The 22,020-nt window shown below is 44.4% G+C and overlaps 1 protein-coding gene across 2 annotated transcripts; it reads left to right on the top strand.

Moving 5' to 3' along the window:
• The first annotated feature begins 1,360 nt into the window (after positions 1-1,360).
• On the top strand, positions 1,361-20,962 carry LOC310849168 (solute carrier family 2, facilitated glucose transporter member 5-like). Of its 2 annotated transcripts, XM_083749223.1 has the most exons (14): positions 1,376-1,486; positions 2,738-2,866; positions 3,747-3,987; positions 5,110-5,205; positions 6,048-6,199; positions 8,258-8,382; positions 9,538-9,690; positions 9,783-9,908; positions 11,515-11,702; positions 14,666-14,776; positions 16,724-16,825; positions 17,340-17,415; positions 17,539-17,666; positions 20,724-20,962. In XM_083749223.1, the coding sequence occupies exons 3-14, from the start codon at positions 3,781-3,783 to the stop codon at positions 20,895-20,897; spliced, it is 1,638 nt and encodes a 545-aa protein (XP_083605349.1). In that variant the 5' UTR covers positions 1,376-1,486; positions 2,738-2,866; positions 3,747-3,780; the 3' UTR covers positions 20,898-20,962. The 2 variants fall into 2 exon arrangements, with proteins under 2 accessions (XP_083605350.1, XP_083605349.1); XM_083749224.1 differs by lacking the exon at positions 2,738-2,866 and having other exon boundaries at positions 1,361-1,486.
• Positions 20,963-22,020: the final 1,058 nt, after the last annotated feature.

The following is a 22,020-nucleotide window of genomic DNA, read 5'->3' as shown; positions in this document are numbered from 1 at the left end:
TTATAATAGCAGTTTCCCTCCTGGTGTGAAGGCACTGCCTTTATTTTAATGTTTATCTCCCCCCTCTCTCCATATCCAGGCTATTCTGTGAACGTAGGTAGATTTCAACAAAGCAGAAGATCTAAACCTCACTAGCTACCACCCTTCCAGGTCTTAGTAGCTGTTTGTGAACATTGTGTGAACAATATTCTGGGTGGTCTGAAGCACATACAGCTCTGGGACAGACTGCAGCTCAATGGCTGCAATTGCAGCTTGGGAATTTGAAATAGGCTTTTCAAGTCTGATTGGAAACCTGTGAGGAGAGAGAGGGAGATGCTTAACTCATACTGAAGAAGCCTTAAATCAGAGATGAGGAAACAAGTGACCTTCTAGATGTTCCTTCCAGTAGCACCTTAAAGACCAACTAAGTTAGTTCTAGGTATGAGCTTTCGTGTGCATACACACTTCTTCAGAATTTTTTGTTTTGACTATGGCAGACCAACACGGCTACCTATCTGTAACTGGAACTTCTAGATGTTATTAGACTGAAGGTCCATCATCCCAAGACAGTAAGGCCAGTGGTCATGTATGATGGGAGTTGAGGTCCAAGAGGCTCACCAATCTTGGCTTAACTCAGGCTGGACATATTCAGACTGCTTCTAAAGTGAAGCCGCTCTCTTCGTAAGCATTCTGAAGCAAATCAGCCTGATTTCTAAGCTTTCATCCTGCTTCAGAGCTCTGAAGAGCAAGGTAAAGGTAAAGGTAAAGGTACCCCTGCCCGTACGGGCCAGTCTTGACAGACTCTGGGGTTGTGCGCCCATCTCACTTAAGAGGCCAGGGGCCAGCGCTGTCCGGAGACACTTCCGGGTCATGTGGCCAGCGTGACATCGCTGCTCTGGCGAGCCAGAGCCGCACACAGAAACGCCGTTTACCTTCCCGCTGGTAAGCGGTCCCTATTTATCTACTTGCACCCGGAGGTGCTTTCGAACTGCTAGGTTGGCAGGCGCTGGGACCGAGCAGCGGGAGCGCACCCCGCCGCAGGGATTCGAACCGCCGACCTTTCGATCGGCAAGTCCTAGGCGCTGAGGCTTTAACCCACAGCGCCACCTGCGTCCCCTGAAGAGCAGTTAGAAGCAATTGTTGTTTCACCTTTGGCAGCAAAATATTTTGAGACAGTCCTGCCTGCTGTCATTGCTGAAAAGCCTGCCCTTTACTCTTGCATTGAAACAGAAACAGTCATTTTGCCACTATGCTATTCTTGCCTTCTCATACCAGTAATTAATCCACATTAAATGATTATGAGAGTACGATTCTAAACCAGTCTCCTTTGTACACAGTGATTATGCATCGTCTTGGTTCTCAACTGTCAACTGTTTCTTCTAGAACCTTCCAACATCCTCCCCCAATTGGCTCCTGCAACACTGCTAAGAGTTCCATTTGGCTTATTTCAAAAGAATTTAGGGTGTGGCTCAATTATCCTTCAACTTGCCAGTAATAGAAAACGACTGTAAGTTTGAGTGCTTTTCGCCTGCTCACCCTCAAAGATTTCTATCAAAACTCCCCTGGCCACCTCCTCATCCTGACCCTTCCAGGGAGGAAGAAGAGGAAGACAGTATAGATTTACAACAGGGGTTTGGGGGAGGTCGCAGCTCAGAGGCAGATGAGGGGGAAAGCTGTGAAATCATAGGAGAGCTGGAACACCACCCAGCTGACACATTGTCTTTAGAAAGCATCCCAGACCCTCCATCTCCCAGAACCTGGCGAGTCTTAAAAGTAGGGGAGCAAAGAGCTCAAGGACAGAGGGCACGTAGCAGCACCTTTATGATGAGAATGACAAATGAGGAAGTGGTAGGGTGGTGGAGATCCATTCAGGACAACCCTATTATCCAAGAGGCTGGGTTCTATAGCCTCTCTCTGTGAAGATTGAAATAAAAAAGGACGGTAAGAAATGTTTCCTTGTCTTTATACTTTCCTGGACTACCAGCCGGGAGCTGCAGCATCCTGACAGTGTAGCTTCATTATTTATGGGGGACTTTGGGTGGAAGCTATTTAAACCTACCCTGCCCACTTTCTTAACACTTTGCATTCTGGAGCATTTATTGGTGTTTCCTGTTTTTGTCCCCCTCCCCCCAGCAGGCAGAGGAGTGTGTCTGCCATGGATTCAGCATGGTTTCTATGTTTTCGCCCCTTTCATTTCCGCTTGGTATTTTGGACTTGCCATTTGTTAATTTGGGGTTTTCTATGATATTTAAAATTTCTAGGATGGCATACCCTCCAACATGCTGGGTCCCAAAACTTGGGTGTGCATTTTCCTGACCATGCTTCTACATGAGTCACGTGACTAGTTTGAGATCATGGAACCCCAAAGACAGGCTTTTTTCAGGGCTGTTCTCTTGCAGCACAACATGACACCCAGAAACTCGTGTTTTGGGGCACTGCACGAGATCATGGCCCCATTTTTTTTGGGGGGGGGGTGAGATCCCAGTGCCAAAAATGGCTGCCATGCTCTTGCATGAAAAAAATGGGATGTGCTGGTGGGACAAGTGTGGAAAGACTAGTGTAGTCCCAGAAGCCATGAGGGAAACATGAAAAGCAGCTGACACACAGAGAGAGATGAAGAAGGACCACAGAATGTTCGGAGTCTTTGCATAGCCTCACTAATGAAAAAGACAGCTAGTGGAAAAACCTCAAGCTAAGAGGTCTGGGATTAAGAGTGCAGAGCACCAGCTACAGGTTGAATCTTGACTTGATGTTTCAGTTCATTCAGCTGCAGCTTATGCCTCAACCAAGAAGGTTGCCGTAGATGCACCTGTTTCTGATGTGATACTGGTGGATACGGCACTGGAGACCCAACAGGACCTCACTGTGGCTGTGTACTCTGGTCCAGGTGAGTACACAACCTAAACAACTAAACAGCAGTGGCCTGGTTGACCTCCATCACCCTGCCCAGAAGTGGGGAACAGTCAGTATAGGTCTTATGCAACACCACAAGGATTTTCCAGGTGATGAGTGGGAAATAAACAATATTACTCCCTTTAGAGGCTACTTATAAGTAGGTTTGGAGGAATGACACAGGTCTGGCTGCCACGTCAACTGAGGTAGGAGACAATTCATCTGACCTTGATCCTTCAGCAGCTATTAAGGAGGGTATCATCTCATATGGTGAGATGTTCACTTCTTTGAGAATACACATCCAAGCTAAGAAGAAAATGATGTAGAGGGGAGAATGCATAAAGGCCTTTCTTCACCCAGGCCTTTGGCTAATTAAACAATCCACAGACGTAATCAAGAATACTGGCAAAAGCAGCACATGAACTCTCTACAGCTTCGGGCTTTGTTGAAATGTTCAAATAAGCAGTGTTCAAGGACCAAAGCAATTTCTTCCCACAATATTTCAACTAACAAAAGATGTGGTGATGGCCACTGGGGTAGTGGCAAATCAGTGTAGGAGACCCCGATAACCACCCTTGAGGCATGTCCAAAAATGTGGGCTTCTTCATTGTCCTACATTTCCTGTACGATTGGTGGTGACCCTTAGATTAGAGGACCTTTTGAGAGAGGAGGTGGGGATTAAGGAGCTCATGGAGGAGGCCAGGTCTTTCAGTGACCGCTAGCCCTTCAGAGGCTGTAGAGCAGGGACATGTTGCAAGACACAAAATAAAACAAAAACACAGCCAATCACACTTTCATGACTTAATTGTAACCTGCTGGTCTGATCCTCTTCTGTACTTATGTTCTGTCAACAGCACTCTCTTATTCTCTAACAGGTCAGCCATTTCCCCCGACTCTCAAAAAGAAACCATGAAGAAAACGCAGGAGGCATCCAAAGCACCCAGAACACCCAAAGCACCCGCTGCACCCACTGCACCCAGTTCACCCAGGAAACCCAGTGCACCCAGTAAACCCAGTAAACCAAGTAAACCAAGTGCACCCAATGAACCCACTGAACCCACTGAACCCAGTGAACTCAGTACACCCATTGCACCCATTGCAGCAACCAGTCATGAGGTGAGCTTGAAGAATCTGTGGAATCCACTGAGTTTATAAAAACCGAAAACCCACGTTGTTATGTAATTGTTTCCCAAGGTTCAGACAGGGAGGTAAACCAATTATACGATATAGCACGCAGTACTTTAGGTGGCATTCAGACTTCCGGAGCAATCCAAACCCAAGCAGAGTAGCAGTAGGGCAAGATGAAGCTGCCTAGTTCCTCCATCATTGCTGGCTGAATCAGAAGGCTGGGGGAAGGAAAAAGCCTGCTCTACGTTACCCCAGCCTGGAGATAACCTGGCATTTGGGCATAGATCAGGCCAGATGCCATCAAGCGACAGGAGTAGGGCCAGCATCCCATTCTCACCGAACTAACCAGATTCCGATGAGAGGCCCCCAAGCAAGACCTGAGTGCAACACTCTCCCCTCCTATGGTTTCCAGAAACTGGTATTCTCTGACTCTAAAAGTGTAGAGCCATTGTGGCGTAATGGTTAGAGTGTTGGGGAAGCACCCTAGGAGAGGAGGGTTCAAATCCTCACTCAGCCTTGACCTGGGGCCAGCCACCGTCTCTTAGGCCAACCTACCTCACAGGGTTGTCGTGAGGATTTAATGAAGAGGAGAACCATGCAGCACCACTTTAAGATCCTTGGGAGATAAAGGTGGCCTATAAATGTACTTAACACAAATAAATAAATAAAATAAAATAGTACATAATAACCATCACGACTAGCAGGAGATGGTGTGGCAATGATGATCATGTTCAGCTGGAGTAGCCAAAGTATGCAAATGTTGCCATTATAAAATAATGTCTTAATGTTTCACTCTATCTTTCAGTCTAAAAACGTTTTAGTGATAACTGTAGTTAATCAAGAGTTATTTAATATACCGTAAGTATTCTGCTCTGTACATTCTCATTATGTTTCTTCTTCTTCTTCTTCTTCTTCTTCTTCTTCTTCTTCTTCTTCTTCTTCTTCTTCTTCTTCTTCTTCTTCTTCTTCTTCTTCTTCTTCTCCTCCTCCTCCTCCTTCTTCTTCTTCTTCTCCTTCTTCCTCTTCTTCTTCTTCTTCTTCCTCTTCTTCTTCTTCTTCTTCTTCTTCTTCTTCCTCCTCCGCCTCCTCCTCCCCCTCCTCCTCCTGCAGGATGTCCCAATGAGGCTTATTTGGATTTCAATGGCTGCCTGCTTAATTACTGTACAATATGGATACAATATGTGGTTACTCTACACCCCTTTTGTGGTAAGATAGCCCTGTGTTTCACATGGCTTCTTAAAGGAGGGGTTATTGTTGGCCTGGGAGACCTTTTCTCTGTTGAGCATCACATTACTTCTGGGATAAATTGATGGGGATCATAGGCTGGCACTGGTGTAGCCAGATCCCAAACTAGGTAGGACACTGCTGCAAATCTCTCTCTCTCTCCCTTTCTCTCTCTCTCTCTCTCTCTCTCACACACACACACACACAAAGAGAGAGAGAGAGAGAGAGAGAGAGAGAGAGAGAGAGAGAGAGAGACTCATAGCAATTTCCTTCTTAAGTTTATCAAGAAGAAAGGAGAGAGGATAGTTATAGTCAATTTCCTAATGCATCCTGCTTTAGAAGCCAGTATATGACAAGTTACTGCTGAGTAAACAAATGTAGAGTGCTCCTTGCTCTTTGAGTCTAGATACTTAAAAAGGCAAATATTTGCCTATTTTCACTGGTGAAAGTGTGGACAAAACTTTTATGACATACAATATGGTGTGGCAGGTAATTCCCACCCCCACATAATTGATCACAAGATGCAGTGCACACACACTGTTTGAATGGCAATGCCTATTAACTTGGGGAGGGGGTGCTGGCCCCCTCAAATAGTCTATGGGAGGAGGGAAAGGGACCTCAGCCCCAAGCAGTTGACCCCTATGCCTCCTAGCTCTCAATGTGAGCGGGAGAGACATGCACACGCTTTCTCTGGGCATCCCAGAATTACCTACAGATCCTTGGCCATCACTCAGTTGGTCCCAGGCTTTCACGTTCTGTTGCCACATGATCTCATGCCACATGAACAGTCTTAATCTCAAGCATTTATTGTGCTTCTCCCTTAGCTCCTGCATGACTTGTTCAACATAACAACCTATGAAGAGATGGAAGATCCAGGTTCTCAGATGTACATTGTGGCTATCACCCTTGCTTTATTTCCACTTGGAGCCATTTTTGGGTCCATTCCTGTTGGTTATCTGGCCAATAGATTTGGCAGGTATCGGGATAAATTTGTAACTGGTGAATGACATGCCCTAGGATGGTGGGGAAGGGGAACAGATAGGTGCTGCTGATCTGCATGCCCCCAGTAACAGCTAATCAAATATGCAATATCATCACTTTAGCTGGATGGGATGTTAGGAAAGGACAAAGGACACATCAAGAAGGGGTGTGTGGGAGGGAGAGACACAGTGAGATCCATTTAGGTCCATGGAATCATACCTGAAAACCTTTGTCAGCTGATAAAGCTTTGTTTGAAGGTAGTCAGAACATGCCTACCAATTGCAAGATAATCCCACCAATGCGGTTTTGATCAATTTGGTTCTTAAGACATCATCTAACACACACCAACAGATTTTCTAATATACAGATGTGGAAAAAGCCAGAAGTTAGTGGTAGAACACATGTTTACATCCAGAAGATCCTATCTTCTGTCATCAGCACCCCTCGATTAAGAGATCTTACATAGCATGGCAGCAGGTTGCTAGCTCTGTTGGAAATGTGTGAGCAATGCCTCCTGAAATTTATTAAGATAAAGAAAGTGTGTGAGTAATTTCACAGTGCTTGGAAGTAGAGGTTTCAAGGCCTTCTGTAGGTCTTTGTTTCCGCACATTTCTAGCAAACCCAAGCTCCAACTACCGCACAATCACACAATTGCGCTCATTTCACATGCTAGCAAGGTTATGCTTAAAATTCTACAAGGCAGGCTTAAGCAGTATGTGGACCGAGAACTCCCAGAAGTGCAAGCTGGATTTCACAGGGGTAGAGGAACCAGAGACCAAACTGCAAACATGTGCTGGATTATGGAGAAAGCTAGAGAGTTCCAGAAAAACATCTACTTCTACTTCATTGACTATGCAAAAGCCTTTGACTGTGTCGACCACAGCAAACTATGGCAAGTTCTTAAAGAAATGGGAGTGCCTGATCACCTCATCTGTCTCCTGAGAAATCTCTGTGTGGGACAAGAAGCTACAGTTAGAACTGGATATGAAAAAACTGGTTGGTTTAAAATTGGGAAAGGAGTAAGACACGGCTGTATATTGTCTCCCTGTTTATTTAACTTATATGCAGAATTCATCATGTGGAAGGCTGGGCTGGATGAATCCCAAGCCGGAATTAAGATTGTTGGGAGAAATATCAACAACCACAAATATGCAGATGACACAACTTTGATGGCAGAAAGTGAGGAGGAATTAAAGAACCTCCTAATGAGGTTGAAAGAGTAGAGCGCAAAATATGGTCTGAAGCTCAACATTAAAAAAACTAAGATAATTTGGTCCCATCACCTTCTGGCAAATAGAAGGGGAAGAAATGGAGACAGTGAGAGATTTTACTTTCATGGGGTCCATGATCACTGCAGATGGTAACAGCAGTCACGAAATTAAAAGACACCTGCTTTTGGGGAGAAAAGCAATGATAAACCTAGACAGCATCTTAAAAAGCAGAGACATCACCTTGCCGACAAATGTCCGTTTAGTTAAAGCTATGGTTTTCTCAGTAGTGATGTATGGAAGTGAGAGCTGGACCATAAAGAAGGCTGATCGCCGAAGAATTGATGCTATTGAATTATGATGTTGAGGGAGACTCTTGAGAGTCCCATGGACTGCAAGAAGATGAAACCTATCCATTCTTAAGGAAATCAGCCCTGAGTGCTCACTAGAAGGATAGATCCTGAAGCTGAGGCTCCAATACTTTGGCCACCTCATGAGAAGAGAAGACTCCTTGGAAAAGACCCTGATGTTGGGAAAGATGGAGGGCACAAGGAGAAGGGGATGACAGAGGGCGAGATGTTTGGACAGTGTTCTCGAAGCTTTCAACATGAGTTTGACCAAACTGTGGGAGGCAGTGGAAGACAGGAGTGCCTGGCATGCTTTGGTCCATGGGGTCACAAAGAGTGGGACACGACTAAACAACACTAGCAAACCCAGAACAAATTATCTATAAAGGGATTAGGAGATTCCTGTATTTCTATAGCTCCTCTCCCCCCTTTGCTCCTTTGATGGTATCATATATTGACATCTTCCCACCTCACTGACCCCTTTCACTGTCTTTTCAGGAGAGGTGCTGTGAAGATAACTACCTTTTTGAGTCTGATCCCTCCTGTCCTATTGGCTGTTGGTAATAAAGTAAATGTCTATGAATTCACAATTGCTGTACGTTTCTACACTGGGTTATGCACAGGTGAGTCAAGGTCCCAGGTTTAGTAGTTTGGCATAGAATTCATCTTGTTAGTCTGTGCTGAGCAGAGACACTAAGCAATAGTTTGTTTTCACAACAGAGGGAGGGTGGGCTGCCAAAGAACCAAGTAAAGCAGTATCAGTGTGCCTCATTTCCACACACATCTCCCTAATTCACTTTGGAAACCAGTGTTGTGGCTCAGATAGGTCACCAAGGATGGAGTAACTGGTAGAGGTGGCATTGAAATTTTATAGGACTGTGAGTTGGAAAATGGATTTTTGTAAAATACGAAAAGAGGAATCGCTGTGCAGAATTATTATTATTTAAATATAAAGTATGTTTTATCCCAAGGCCTTGGGTTAATTAGCATACTAATTATTGTACCAAAGTACATACCATCATTGGTGTTGTTTGACCATAGTTTCCATCTGTCCCAGCCAATAGCTATTTCATGACTAATAGTTAGAGATTACATGAATTGTAGTCCACTACCATCAGATCCTGAAGCTGAGACTCCAATACTTTGGCCACCTCATGAGCAGAGAAGACTCCCTGGAAAGGACCCTGATGTTGGGAAAGATGGAGGGCACAAGGAGAAGGGGACGGCAGAGGATGAGATGGTTGGACAGTGTTCTTGAAGCTACCAGCATGAGTTTGACCAAACTGCAGGAGGCAGTGGAAGACAGGAGTGCCTGGCGTGCTCTGGTCCATGGGGTCACGAAGAGTCGGACACGACTAAACGACTAAACTACAACAAACCATCAGTTTGGCTAGTATTACCAACAGTATTACTGTAGTTTGAATTAAATGATTTAATGTCATTTCTCAGAGATATACGGGCTCTGGGCAGGTTCCAACAAAAGAACATTCCCAAGTTGAAAGGCAGCTACTGAGAACACCTGTCCGTACTTCCTTGTGGTGGGCTGGTTTGGTTCAGAGCTACAACTGGGTGGTGTTACCATATCTATAGTGTGTGATGTCATGCCTCCATATAGTTCCACTCAGCGGTCGGTGACGTTTTGCAGAATTCTACAAATGAACACCTTAGAGACATGAGACATTACTTGCACATCCTACTGGAGCCTCAGGACTGTTCATACATTTTTGTACATGTCGCATGCTCAATGTGATTTATCTGTTTATTTATCAACTAAATAGGACTAATCTCCGTTGTTGTTCCTCTGTATCTTGGAGAGATCGCCCCTGGAAGCGTGAGGGGAGCTATCGTCATGATGTCCCAGCTATTTTATTCTTTAGGCCTCTTTATGGGTCAGCTAATTGTTGCTAAAGACAATTTTAAAATACGAGGAGGTAATTAAGATAAATTAATCCTTTTGCTTATACGAGATCAGACGCATGGCCACAGTTTCTCCACATTGTCGTCATTCTATCTTCTTGCACAGGTTATGTGATTGTGATGGGCATTTCCGGGGTCATGCCAATTTTTCAGATCATATTACTACCCTTCTTTCCTGAAAGTCCGAGGTATCTGCTCATTCAGAGGAAGAATGCAGAGAGTGCAAGGGAAGGTACGATTCTCTGAACTTTATTGAGATTTCTAGTTGTGAGCATCATACATAGCCATGAGAACCCATCTGGCTGAAGAGACATCACCCACCATTCGCCAGTATAATCAAATCTCCCCATTCTAGCATTTTGAAATAATTGCTTGTATTCCTGTGTTATTAATATAGAACCAACCACATCCATTTCATTACAATGTGCACGCATATGAAATATTAGTGTAAATGGTTATAGAAGAAGAAGAAGAAGAGTTTGGATTTGATATCCCGCCTTTCACTCCCTTTAAGGAGTCTCAAAGCGGCTAACATTCTCCTTTCCCTTCCTCCCCCACAACAAACACTCTGTGAGGTGAGTGGGGCTGAGAGACTTCAGAGAAGTGTGACTGGCCCAAGGTCACCCAGCAGCTGCATGTGGAGGAGCGGAGACGCGAACCCGGTTCCCCAGATTATGAGACTACCGCTCTTAACCACTACACCACACATGTTTATGGCCACTGGGCTTCCAATGGCTCCTAGTAATGATGGTGATACATTACCTCTACTAGAGGCTGTTGTTTTGTTTTAGTTTTTATAGTCCTGCCGTTCAGTAGGTGGTTGAAGTTTGGAAAATATACAATAAAGCTGCAATGAGACAACTAATTCATAAAATGTATCTAAAACACCAATAAAAATATTTAAGTAGGAACTGAGTAAAATACTGCTTCAATCAGCAATGTCACTGCCCCCCCCCAGCCCCACTGCAAAAAAAGTCTGGACAAGGAAATGGTGTCTGCATGATGGGCAGGCTTGGTATATACTGAACAATTAGCCTGAAAACATGCAAAGATGCCAGCGTAAAACAGTTTCATGTGATATTTTCTGAGGAACTCATACACTGTCCTCCAGTGGAAGTGGTAGATAACTTTATAGGCAATTTTCCTGTAATGCAGTTTCATAGAATTGTAAAATTGGAAGTGAGCATGAGAATCATCTAGTCCAACCACCTGCAATGACAGAATAGTACCCCAATTTTTTTCACGGTGCAAGAATTATAGTGCAAACCTCCTGCATTTTTTTAAAGCTAATGGAGTTGCAAGCAGATTTTTTTTCCAGGAAGCAATTGACATGGAAATGAATGCTAACCTTCTGCTAGATATCCAGAAGAGACCTTTAAGTTATGGGAAGGGTAACATAAATTGTGGAAATTATCAGGTAAATAAATGCCAGGAAGTGGAATAAAGTACTGTCTGAATGCAGCCGAACATGCACAATGATTGCTGACTCCTACCCACTACTGCCTATTGGGTTCCCCCACTCTCCAAGTTTTAGTTTCATTTGTATGTGGCTTCCATTTTCTGAAAAAGGTCCCTTTTATTTTGCTTTGAATAGCTTCCTTAACTCCGTTCATTCACCACAGCGGTATCCCCTTGGCCCTGTTAGATATTATTACCAATCAGAGTTGCATATTCTAGCTGAACATTTATGCTGACCATTTTAAATAACTTCCACACATTCTAAAGAGAATTGACCCTCTGGACTTCCCCTTTCTCGCTTCCTTCTTAACAATATCCTCATTCTTCTGAGACTCTTATTCTACTGAATTCAAATACTTTCTGCCTCTTTTCCCATGCAGAACTGAAGGTGCTGAGAGGCAAGGATGATGTGGAGAATGAAATAGACGAACTCCGTCAGGAGGACCTCTTTGAGAAAGCAGAAAAGAACATGACTGCTGCTAAACTGCTATCATTCCCAAACCTGAGAACGCAGGTCATCACCATAGTTGTCTTGACAGGTGGTGCACAGCTTGATGGCATTGGTGCGGTAAGCAAAGCATTGCCCCCCTTAAAAAAAAGTTTGGAGGTGGAGCCAGATAATTGAGGGCTTGTTGGGTTTAAAGGCTGTGGCATCAATTATCACTGCTTGTCTTTAGACACAGCCAAAGTATTTCTACTCAGGGAACTACTCTATGGGTTTTGTTAGGAGTTCAGTGCCCATCAGTCATAGCTAGGAGCTGCTGTCCAATAGCACCTGGAGAACCACAAGTTCTCCATCCATGCACAAGTTATAGTCAGACACTACGGGAAATATGGCATTGTCTGACAGCTACAGAACACTAAGATCAGTTGGGCTTAATTTGAATCATGCAGTGGAAAAGATTGATACTGGGCTTGGACTTGCCAATCAGAAGGTTGGCGGTTCGAATCCACACAACGGGGTGAGCTCCCATTGCTCGGTCCCAGCTCCTGTAAACTTAGCAGTTCCAGAGCATGCCCCAAAGTGCAAGTAGATTAATAGGTACCGCTCCGGCGGGAAGGTGAACGGCATTTCCGTGCGCTGCTCTGACGTTGGTGTTTCCACTGCGCCAGTAGCGGCTTAGTGATGCTGACCACATGACCCAGAAAAACTGTTTGCGGACAAACACTGGCTCCCCTGTAAAGTGAGAAGAGCGCCGGAACCCCAGAGTTGTCTGCGACTGGACTTAACTGTTAGAGGTCCTTTACCTTTACCTTCTTCTGAAATGTTGAATGCACTACATTATTTGTGTGCCAAGACCCCATGACCTTAATCAGACAAGACAAAAGCTTATGGTTTTATGGGATCAAATAGGCCACAACTTTTATCAGTTACATATGTGAGTGGTTTGGCATAGGCATTGAGTAAAGCCAAACTGTATCAGATTATATCACGCCAGCCTGCCTGCTGGGAGTGCACCTAAGGAGAAACCACCTATGACCTACATCAAATGGGGGTACCCCCCCAAGGGTTCCCCATTTGAGGAGTGGTATGACCCTATTCCCTGTCTGGGCTTCAAACAGTAAACACTCCCCTTGGATCCCTTTAACAGGATGCCTTTAACCAACGAAGGGCAGGCAGAGGCTACAACTTCCCCTCCAGCAAAGACCTAGGTTTACCCAAAGGTCTCAGTACCATTTACAATTGGGGCTGAGAAACGGTTAAACCCTTAAAGGTATCTACCATTCAGTGTAAGCAGTTGCTGTTGTTGTTTAGTCGTTTAGTCGTGTCCGACTCTTCGTGATCCCATGGACCAGAGCACGCCAGGCACTCCTGTCTTCCACTGCCTCCCAAACTCATGTTGGTAGCTTTGAGAACACTGTCCAACCATCTCATCCTCTGTTGTCCCCTTCTCCCTGTGCCCTCAATCTTTCCGAACATCAGGGTCTTTTTCAGGGAGTCTTTTCTTCTCATGAGGTCGCCAAAGGAGCCTCAGCTTCAGGATCTGTGAGCAATCAGGGCTGATTTCCTTAAGAATTGATGTGCTTGATCTTCTTGCAGTCCATGGGACTCTCAAGAGTCTCCTCTAGCACCATAATTCAAAAGCATCTATTCTTTGGCGATCAGCCTTCTTTATGGTCCAGCTGTGTGCTAAATAGACCGAGAGCTGTATATGACAATTTTCTATAATTGGGCATCATGCAAATTCTATTTACTTATTTATTAAATTTCTATACCACTTTATATTTTTAATAAAAACCTCAAAGCGGTGTACAGCATATTAAATCAATAAAACAATAGCTGGGCGATGTTCTTCAGGCCTCATGAGGAGCCTCTTTTATAGGGCTGGGTGAGTGTGGGCCTTGCCCCCTAGGCCAGGTGGAAAGGGCCTTGCAGGGAGCGGCCTCCACACCTCACAGTCAGGCGATGTTCCTCCGGTCTCATAAGGAGCCTCTTTTATAGGGCTGGCCATCCAACCTCTGCTTAAAAACCTCCAAGGATTTATTACATTACATTACATTGTCAAACAGCTCTTACTCAGTTACTGGTGCCCGCCCTGTAGAACGCTCTCCCATTAGATGTCAAGGAAATAAACAACTATCTGACTTTTAGAAGACATCTGATGGCACTCCTGTTTAGGAGGACGTTTGATGTTTTATTCTGTTTTTAATCTGTAGGGAGCTGCCCAGAGTGGCTGGGGAAACCCAGCCGGATGAGCAGGATATAAATAATAAATTATTGTTGTTGTTGTCAGAAAGTTCTTCCTGATATCTACAGTGGTCGGAATCTCCTTTCTTGTAACTAGAAGCCATTGGTTCGAGTCCTACCCCCCCAGAGAAGGAGAAAAGAAGCTTGTTCCACGTGACAGCCCTTGAGATATTTGAAGATAGCTATCATATCTTCTCTCAGTCTAATCTTATTCTGGCTAAACATATCCAACCCCTTCAACCATTCACAATAAGGCTTGGTTTCCAGACCCTTGGTCATCTTGGTCGCCCTCCTCTGCACATGTTCCAGCTTGTAATATCCTTATTACCGTATTTTTTGCTCTATAAGACTCACTTTTTCCCTCCTAAAAAGTAAGGGGAAATGTGTGTGTGCGTCTTATGGAGCGAATGCAGGCTGCACAGCTATCCCAGAAGCCAGAACAGCAAGAGGGATTTCTGCTTTCACTGCGCAGCGATCCCTATTGCTGTTCTGGCTTCTGAGATTCAGAATATTTTTTTTCTTGTTTTCCTCCTCCAAAAACTAGGTGCGTCTTGTGGTCTGGTGTGTCTTATAGAGTGAAAAATACGGTAAATTGTGATTCCCAGACAAATTACTCCAGAAACTCAGCTAGATTGGTAAAGAAATATCATTTTGTATGCATTGCATATGCATTATAACACGGTGAGACCAGATGGCACTGTGGAGTTCCGTTTTTGCCAACGTGATTTCTCATATAATGTTCACCACGCGTTTTCCTGAAACGCTTCTTTGATGTGTCTGGATCCAGCCCAGGTGTGGGCTGGACCAAGATTAGAATATTGATTATTCTTTTCTGATTTCAGGTGCACTATTATGTAGATATAATCTGCATGGCTGCAGGGGCAGATGAGAAGATGTTGCGGTGGCTTCGTATGGTCACAATTATTATTGGCTTAATTTCACTCTTGATCGCGGTAAGCCTTTTCCACTTCTTTGTCTCTTTCCTTCTGAATCTTGAAACTCACTGTTCTTCAAAGGAAAGAAATTTAAGTGTCACAGTCTCCCCACCCCCACAACACAGCCCCATGAAAAATAAACATTTTTTTAATGATAGCATTATGAGAGTTCTCTGACCATTCTTTGTAAGAGAACCATAGTTATTTACACACAGTACCTGTATTCTAGTTTGTATTGGAAGGCATCTAAAGGGGTAAAAAAATCAGATTGAACATTTGTTTGTTTGTTTGTTTGTTTTTGCATCAAAAATAATTATAAGATAAAAAGTATCCAGACAATTGAATTTCAAATCTAGACTAACTGTAGGGAGAAGCCCCTACTGCAGAAGTACCAAAGTTCTCAAAATTCCCTTAAGAAAGCCCAATTAAATTTAAATTGTCTGTGGTAAAGAAATACCCTATAAGCTGCAATTCTATACAACAGGGGAAACCAATCTGTTGTTCTTCAGATACTGCGACTTTTTGAACAACTGAACCTTATTACTTAATTTATTTATTACTGACTTACTGAACTTTCTCTACACCTTTTCCTCATCCTGCTGGCTGGAGCTGATGGGAGTCCTGAAGATTTAGAGAGTACCATGTTGGCTAAATGTGCAAACTCAAAGGCACACCATGCTTCAATAGCTGTTGCTTATATGTGGATTCCTCCATAGTGAAGGGTATCTTCATTCAGATATGACCAAGAACTATCATTCCTTTAGGGACACATATTTTTAGCAGAATGCTGGTATCATCAGTCAACATCACACATGGCAGTAGCACAGTTTGAAATCATTTACTACCACTACAAACTATAAACAACATTATACAGCATTACTTTAGCAGAAAATACAGCTATCCTGTGTTAGATGGCTACAGAAAACTTTTTATTATTATTTCAGAAAGTCTACTTGCTTTGAAAATTTTCCTGACTTTATCTGTGCTCTATTGATCAATATTTTATACCTTGGGTTACAGACACTTCACGTTGCATTTTTCCGGGTTGCGGGCCGCCAAAACTCGGAAGTATCGGAACGGGTTTCAGGAGCCGTGCACGTGCAAAAGCGCCGAATTGCAACCCGCGCATGCGCAGATGTGCCTCTGTGGGTTGCGGACACTGCGTGCTGTGAACGTGCATCACGCACGGATCACGTTTGCAATCCGAGCGTCCACTGTATTTTTAATGCACACCATTTAGTCATTTTATTTTTGATTAAGAAGCTTATATGTTATAGAAAATAATGTAAATTCAATTCAGTTCAATTCTACAGTGATTTCACTTGTGCACTTTATGAGAATTGCTCATAAAAACATTTCCCAAGGGAGGATTGTCCTGAGAAATGTAGGCATAAATTACAATTGGTCCTTTTATGTACTTGGGGTTTTCCTCTGTTCCTTTTCTCTACTATAGTTTTGCCCCTCGGTCCTGGTTTTGTGGTCAGTTTCTACCATGGTCCAACCCACACCACATAACACCACTGGCTTTTAAAATTTTATTAGCACTTTTATCCCACCCTTCTTCCAAGGAGCATGGGGCATTCTCATTTTATACTCCAAAGAATTGCGTCTAACACTACTTACTACACACCTCATTTGCTCTCATAATGGTCTCTCTCACACTTCATATGAACATTGAAAGAGTCTTGTTGGAGACTCTAGATGAGCCAAAGGCACATCTAGTCCAGAATCCTGTTCTCACAGGGTGTGATGTTGAAAAATATCCCCCAAATGCATAATTTGGTTATACTGCGTTAGCTTGCTTACACTGACACTATCAATGAACTCTTAAAAGGTAAGTCAGGACTTGCTTCCTTATATTAGGTTTAATAATGCTTTCCACCAGTTTTACAGGAACCAATATAAGCTAACTTATGTTGCATTGTATTTTCCTGGATCTCCTTTCCTCCTCTTGATATTCTCTAGATGTATCTCGCAGATTCTAAGGGACATAGGTATCTGCTTCTGACTGGCTTTTTGATGTGCAGTATCGTCTGTGTTCTGTTAACCATGGCCCTGGAAATGCAGGTTTGTAACTGAGAGTTGAGAATCACCAAATGGGCTGTCATTTAGCCCCATTCTCCCTCCCCCTATACTCCATGCTATGTAATAGCAACAAAGTTAATGTGGAAGTTGGCTGTATATGCTGATGGGTACATCTGTAGAAGGAGACTTGAGAGAAAAGTTACTTCAGTTTATACAACTCATTTGGATTTTGTGCAAAGGCTTGAAGGGAATGGCTGAGAATGGACATAGTCTTCCATCTGTGAAAGTCATATGGATGTTGCAAGAGAACTCAGAGAGATGGAGATCTTGGTGTTCTGTCTCACCTGCTGTTTTCAACTGGCCAGCAATTCTAGCCAGAATGGTTGCCGTCCCATTGATGTTAGAGTCCAACTCCCATCAGGCCCAACTAACATGGAAAGTGGTGAGGGATGATGTGAACTGTAGTCTAGCAATATTGACAACCCCGGCACTAGATAAGGGGCACCTGTCAATATCACATGTACATAACTGAAATGCAACCTGCTTTCACTAACAGGTCACCATCAACGAGATGGCATATGTCAACATACTTTTAGTCCAAGTATTTGTCATAGCACACTCCGTTGGGCCAGGTAATTGCTCACATTATGTTCTGATCTCCTTAAATGATCTGCAAGAAATTAATTGGATAGAGGAATATTTGAGTTCTATGGTGAAACGGTGATCCATGTCACGAACCCTTTCTTTCCACCAAGGTCCACTTCCAAATGTAATTGTGGTGTCAATGTTCCTTCAGTCGTCACGGGCCTCAGCCTTTGTGATTGCGGGATTTGTGCAGTGGTTCACACACTTTCTTATGATGATGGTGTTCCTTCAGATTGTGGTGAGTGATATTGATAGTCAGCTTTATGCAAGCTGCAAAGTTTGCATCAATGAGTTTCATCCATCTCTGTACCTCACCATTATCCACCCACCCAGCCCTCAGGTAAAACCCAAGATATGAAGCCATAACCTCAGATGGGTGGATTTGTCTGACTCTGTACAAAGCAGTTTCAGGTGTTAATCCTTCACTCCTTGGTGGGTGCACCAAAACCGCACTTCCTTCCTCCTTCTTGGTCAGCCTAGGGGTGGGGCATGTGGAGACATCCCTTCAACAGCCATGAGGAGAAGGAGGCGCTGCTGCTGTCCCCCCAGAAACCCCAGCCTGAGTGCGGCTTGCCCCCCCCCCCCGCAGCTGCAGCCTCGATGAGGGAGCCTGTTGTGGCAGTGCCTGCTTGCTCTCCCTCATAAATTTATGCCCAGGCCCATAACCCCATGCCCCCCACACTATGCCACCAGCTGCTGTGATTGATAGAATGTGTGAAGCCTTTGAGTTTATTACTCTGCATAAGAAAGCTTCTAGGTTACTGCACACATCTCAATCTTCTACTTCCAGTGGATGAATGGGTTTAAGGATACTCACTTCTTATAGCATCAAACCTTGTGCTCATGTACCCTAAGCTCAAAATAATAACAATAGTAGTAGTAGTAGTAGTAGTAAATTTATACCCCACCTATCTGGCTGGGTTTCCACAGCCACTCTGGGTGGCTTCCAACAAATATTTAATATCCTTCAGATATTAAAAGCTTCCCTAAACAGGGCTGCCTTTAGATGTCTCCTAAAAGTCTGGTGGTTGTTTTTTCCTTTGACATCTAGTGGGAGGGTGTTCCACAGGGCGGGTGCCACTACCAAGAAGGCTCTCTGCCTGGTTCCCTGTAACTTCACCTCTCGCAGTGAGGGAACCGCCAGAAGGACCTCAGTGCCGGACCTCAGTGTCCAGGCAGAATGATGGAGGTGGAGACACTCCTTCAGGAATACTGGACTGAGACCATTTAGGGCTTTAAATGTCAGCACCAAACTTTGAATTGTGCTCAGAAACGTACTGGGAGCCAATGTAGGTCTTTCAAGACCGGTGTTATGTGGTCTTGGTGGCCACACCCAGTCACCAGTATAGCTGCCGCATTCTGGATTACAGGTAGTTTCCGGGTCACCTTCAAAGGTAGCCCCACCTAAGCGCATTGCAGTAGTCCAAGTGGGAGATAACCAGAGCATGCACCACTCTGGTGAGACAGTCTGCGGGCAGATAGGGGCTCAGCCTGGGTACCAGATGGAGCTGGTAAACAGCTGCCCTGGACACAGAATTGACCTGCGCCTCCATGGACAGCTGCGAGTCCAAAATGACTCCCAAGCTGCTCATCTGGTCCTTCAGGGGCACAGTTAACCCATTCAGGACCAAGGAGTTATCCACACCTGCCCGCCTCTTGTCCCCCCAAAACAGTACTTCTGTCTTGTCAGGATTCAACCTCAATCTGTTAGAACAGCTGCCGTTGGAGGAAGTAGCAGTGTACAGACATCACTTGGCTTCCCCACTCTCTGAGCAGTCCAGCTCTAGCAGTAGTGAGACAAGCAAGCTGACCCCTGCTGCTGCGACCCATCTTACCTGTAGAAGGGCTCTTTTTGTCGAGCATGAAGAAGTAGCCAGCAGTTCACCACTGAAAACTCCTCTGGTCAAAGCTAAATGGTTTGCGTGTTGAGGTCCCCAAGCCACCCCCCAAATAACTCACAACACACACTTAATTTTTGTTTAAGGTTTTTGGCATAATTTTGGCCACAACTTTATTTAAATACAAAACCATAAGTGGTTGTTTAGGCATTGGTTAAGACTATCTGTCCCCCTGCCTGGGGACAGAACTTACTTCTGGGCACCACCGAAAGACAGTGTGGGGGAAAGCAAGTCGGGGAGAAATGGAGCTGAGTCACAGACCCTCAATTCTCATCCGCATGCTCCCCGAAGGCTTGCCGGCCCTAGTCCCATTCCAGGGATTGGACGAAAAGATGGCAAGCCCCAGGATTCTTTTAACGGAATTCCCTTTCCGCAGCAACCATGGAGGGGCAGGCCCAGCCTATCCTAACCCCTCCTCCACCAATTTATAACCAATGCCTAACTGCAAGCTTACAAGTTGTGACGATTTGCTACACAGTAGGCAAAAACCAAATGGCCCAGCCAATCAGCCAGATGGACAAAATTCCTACCAAGCCCCTGCCCCAACGGCAGACGACCCCATGCCAGGCATAGCAAGGTCAATGCAACAACCCTTTACTCAAGGGTGGGTTGGCGGGTGATCCGTTGCACACAGCAAAGAGAAAGCTCCAGGCTGCGTGCAGAGTATTTAAATATTTTACCCCTCCCACCAAAATTGCAACATAACTTTTACCCCAGCAACCCAGTGAACCAATCACTGCCCCAGGCCATCTTTAGAGACCCTGCCTGGTAACAGAGGGGTGGCTCAGCAGACCCCACCGCAACATGTGCTCTCCATGAAGGAGAACACGCTTTGGGGATGGCTAAAAGTAGTGGAGAAGAACATCCCCGAGGAGGTGCTCAATCTCAGGTATAGGTGAGATGATCACATTTAACAGTGTCTCTGATAGCTCTTCCAAGCAAAACAGGAGCAGCATTTTGGACGGTGGCATGGGCAGAGGCTCGTGGTTCTCACTGCAATATCCTCCAGCTTATCCTATGCCAGAAACTCAGACTGAGGATAGAGAATCAGAAGGAACATGGTCTAGAACATGTGGTTCCCAACCTTTTTATTTTTACCATGCCCCACCCAAGTATCTCTAAAATCCTGATGCTCCCCTGCCCCTGTGATATATAATTCTTATTATTCAAAAAGTGAATCCTATTCACGAGTTAAAATAGTTAATAACTATGCACTGTTAATAACTCATTCTTGAATTGCCCCCCTTAAAAATAAAATTCCACGTTTGGAACCATGAGTCTAGAAGCACTTTGAGCTCTGGATGGTGGGGGTGGGGAGGATCCCAGAATGATATATGTGCAAAATATGGGTGAATACAATTCTCTATTATGCTCAAGTCTGTCCTTTTCATCTCTAGACAAAAATCGGGACCTACAGCTTCCTTATGTTCTTGCCTTTCTGTGGAGGCCTGTTTATTTATATCTTCAAGAATTTCCCAGAAACCAAGAATAGGACCTTTGTGGATATTAGAAAAATCATAGCACTCCAGAAGCTTAGGAAGACCAAACTTAAGAAACCGACAGAAAAGTAGAAACTTTGGAAGCAACCAATGCAGTTTATTTATTAAATTCTTTTTAAAATAATAACAATAATAATAATTCAAGAGAGCCCTTCTTGTTATCCTTCACTTGTCTTAGCCCAGTTGACATACTTATAATAGCAGTTTCCCTCCTGATTTGATGACAGAGCCTTTATTTATATTATTTCCACCCCCCTCCCCATATTCAGGCTATTCTGTGAACATTGGTAGATTTCAACAAAGCAGCAGATCTAACTCTCACTAGCTACCACTCTTCCAGGTCTTAGTAGCTGTTTGTGAACATTGTGTGAACAATATTCTGGGTGGTCTGAAGCACATACAGCTCTGGGACAGACTGCAGCTCAATGGCTGCAATTGCAGCTTGGGAATTTGAAAGAAGCTTTTCAAGTCTGATTGGAAACCAGGGAGGAGAGAGGGGGGAGATGCTTAACTCATACTGAAGAAGCCTTAAATCATACATGAGGAAACAAGCAACCTTCTAGATGTTATTAGACTGAAGGTCCACCATCCCAAGACAGCAAGGTCAATGGTCGTGTGTGATGGGAGTTGGGGTCCAAGAAGGCTCCCCAGTCTTGGCTTAACTCAGGCTGGACATATTCAGACTGCTTCTAAAGTGAAGCCGCTCTCTTCCTAAGCATTCTGAAGCAAATCAGCCTGATTTCAAAGCTTTCATCCTGCTTCAGAGCTCTGAAGAGCAGTTAGAAGCAATTGTTGTTTCACCTCTGGCGGCAAAATATTTTGAGACAGTCCTGCCTGCTGTCATTGCTGAAAAGCCTGCCCTTTACTCTTGCATTGAAACAGAAACCGCTGTTTCTTCTTCAGAGATGGAGAGTGAGAGTTCCCATTCCATTCCAGGGAAGAAATTAAGCACTAGAAAATGTAACATTTCAGAAGAACCCTTGATCAGGCAGAAAACCTCTCCCCATATTTGCAAGAACTGTGCCTCTTTCCAAGAATTTTTGCCAGGAGGAACGCACTAATGAGTGTCAGGTGCTGTTCTGAATGCTGGGAATGATTTGTTGGAAATCACATTAAATACCAACATCCGTCTGCAGATGAGATCTGCGATGTCCTCGTTCCAATCCCGAGCAGATGGAGAAATGTAAACACTTGC

Source organism: Podarcis gaigeae (assembly GCF_964106915.1).
Source record: "Podarcis gaigeae genome assembly, chromosome: 7".
NCBI classification, from domain to species: Eukaryota; Metazoa; Chordata; class Lepidosauria; order Squamata; family Lacertidae; genus Podarcis; species Podarcis gaigeae.
This window is presented reverse-complemented; position numbering and strand designations above follow the sequence as displayed.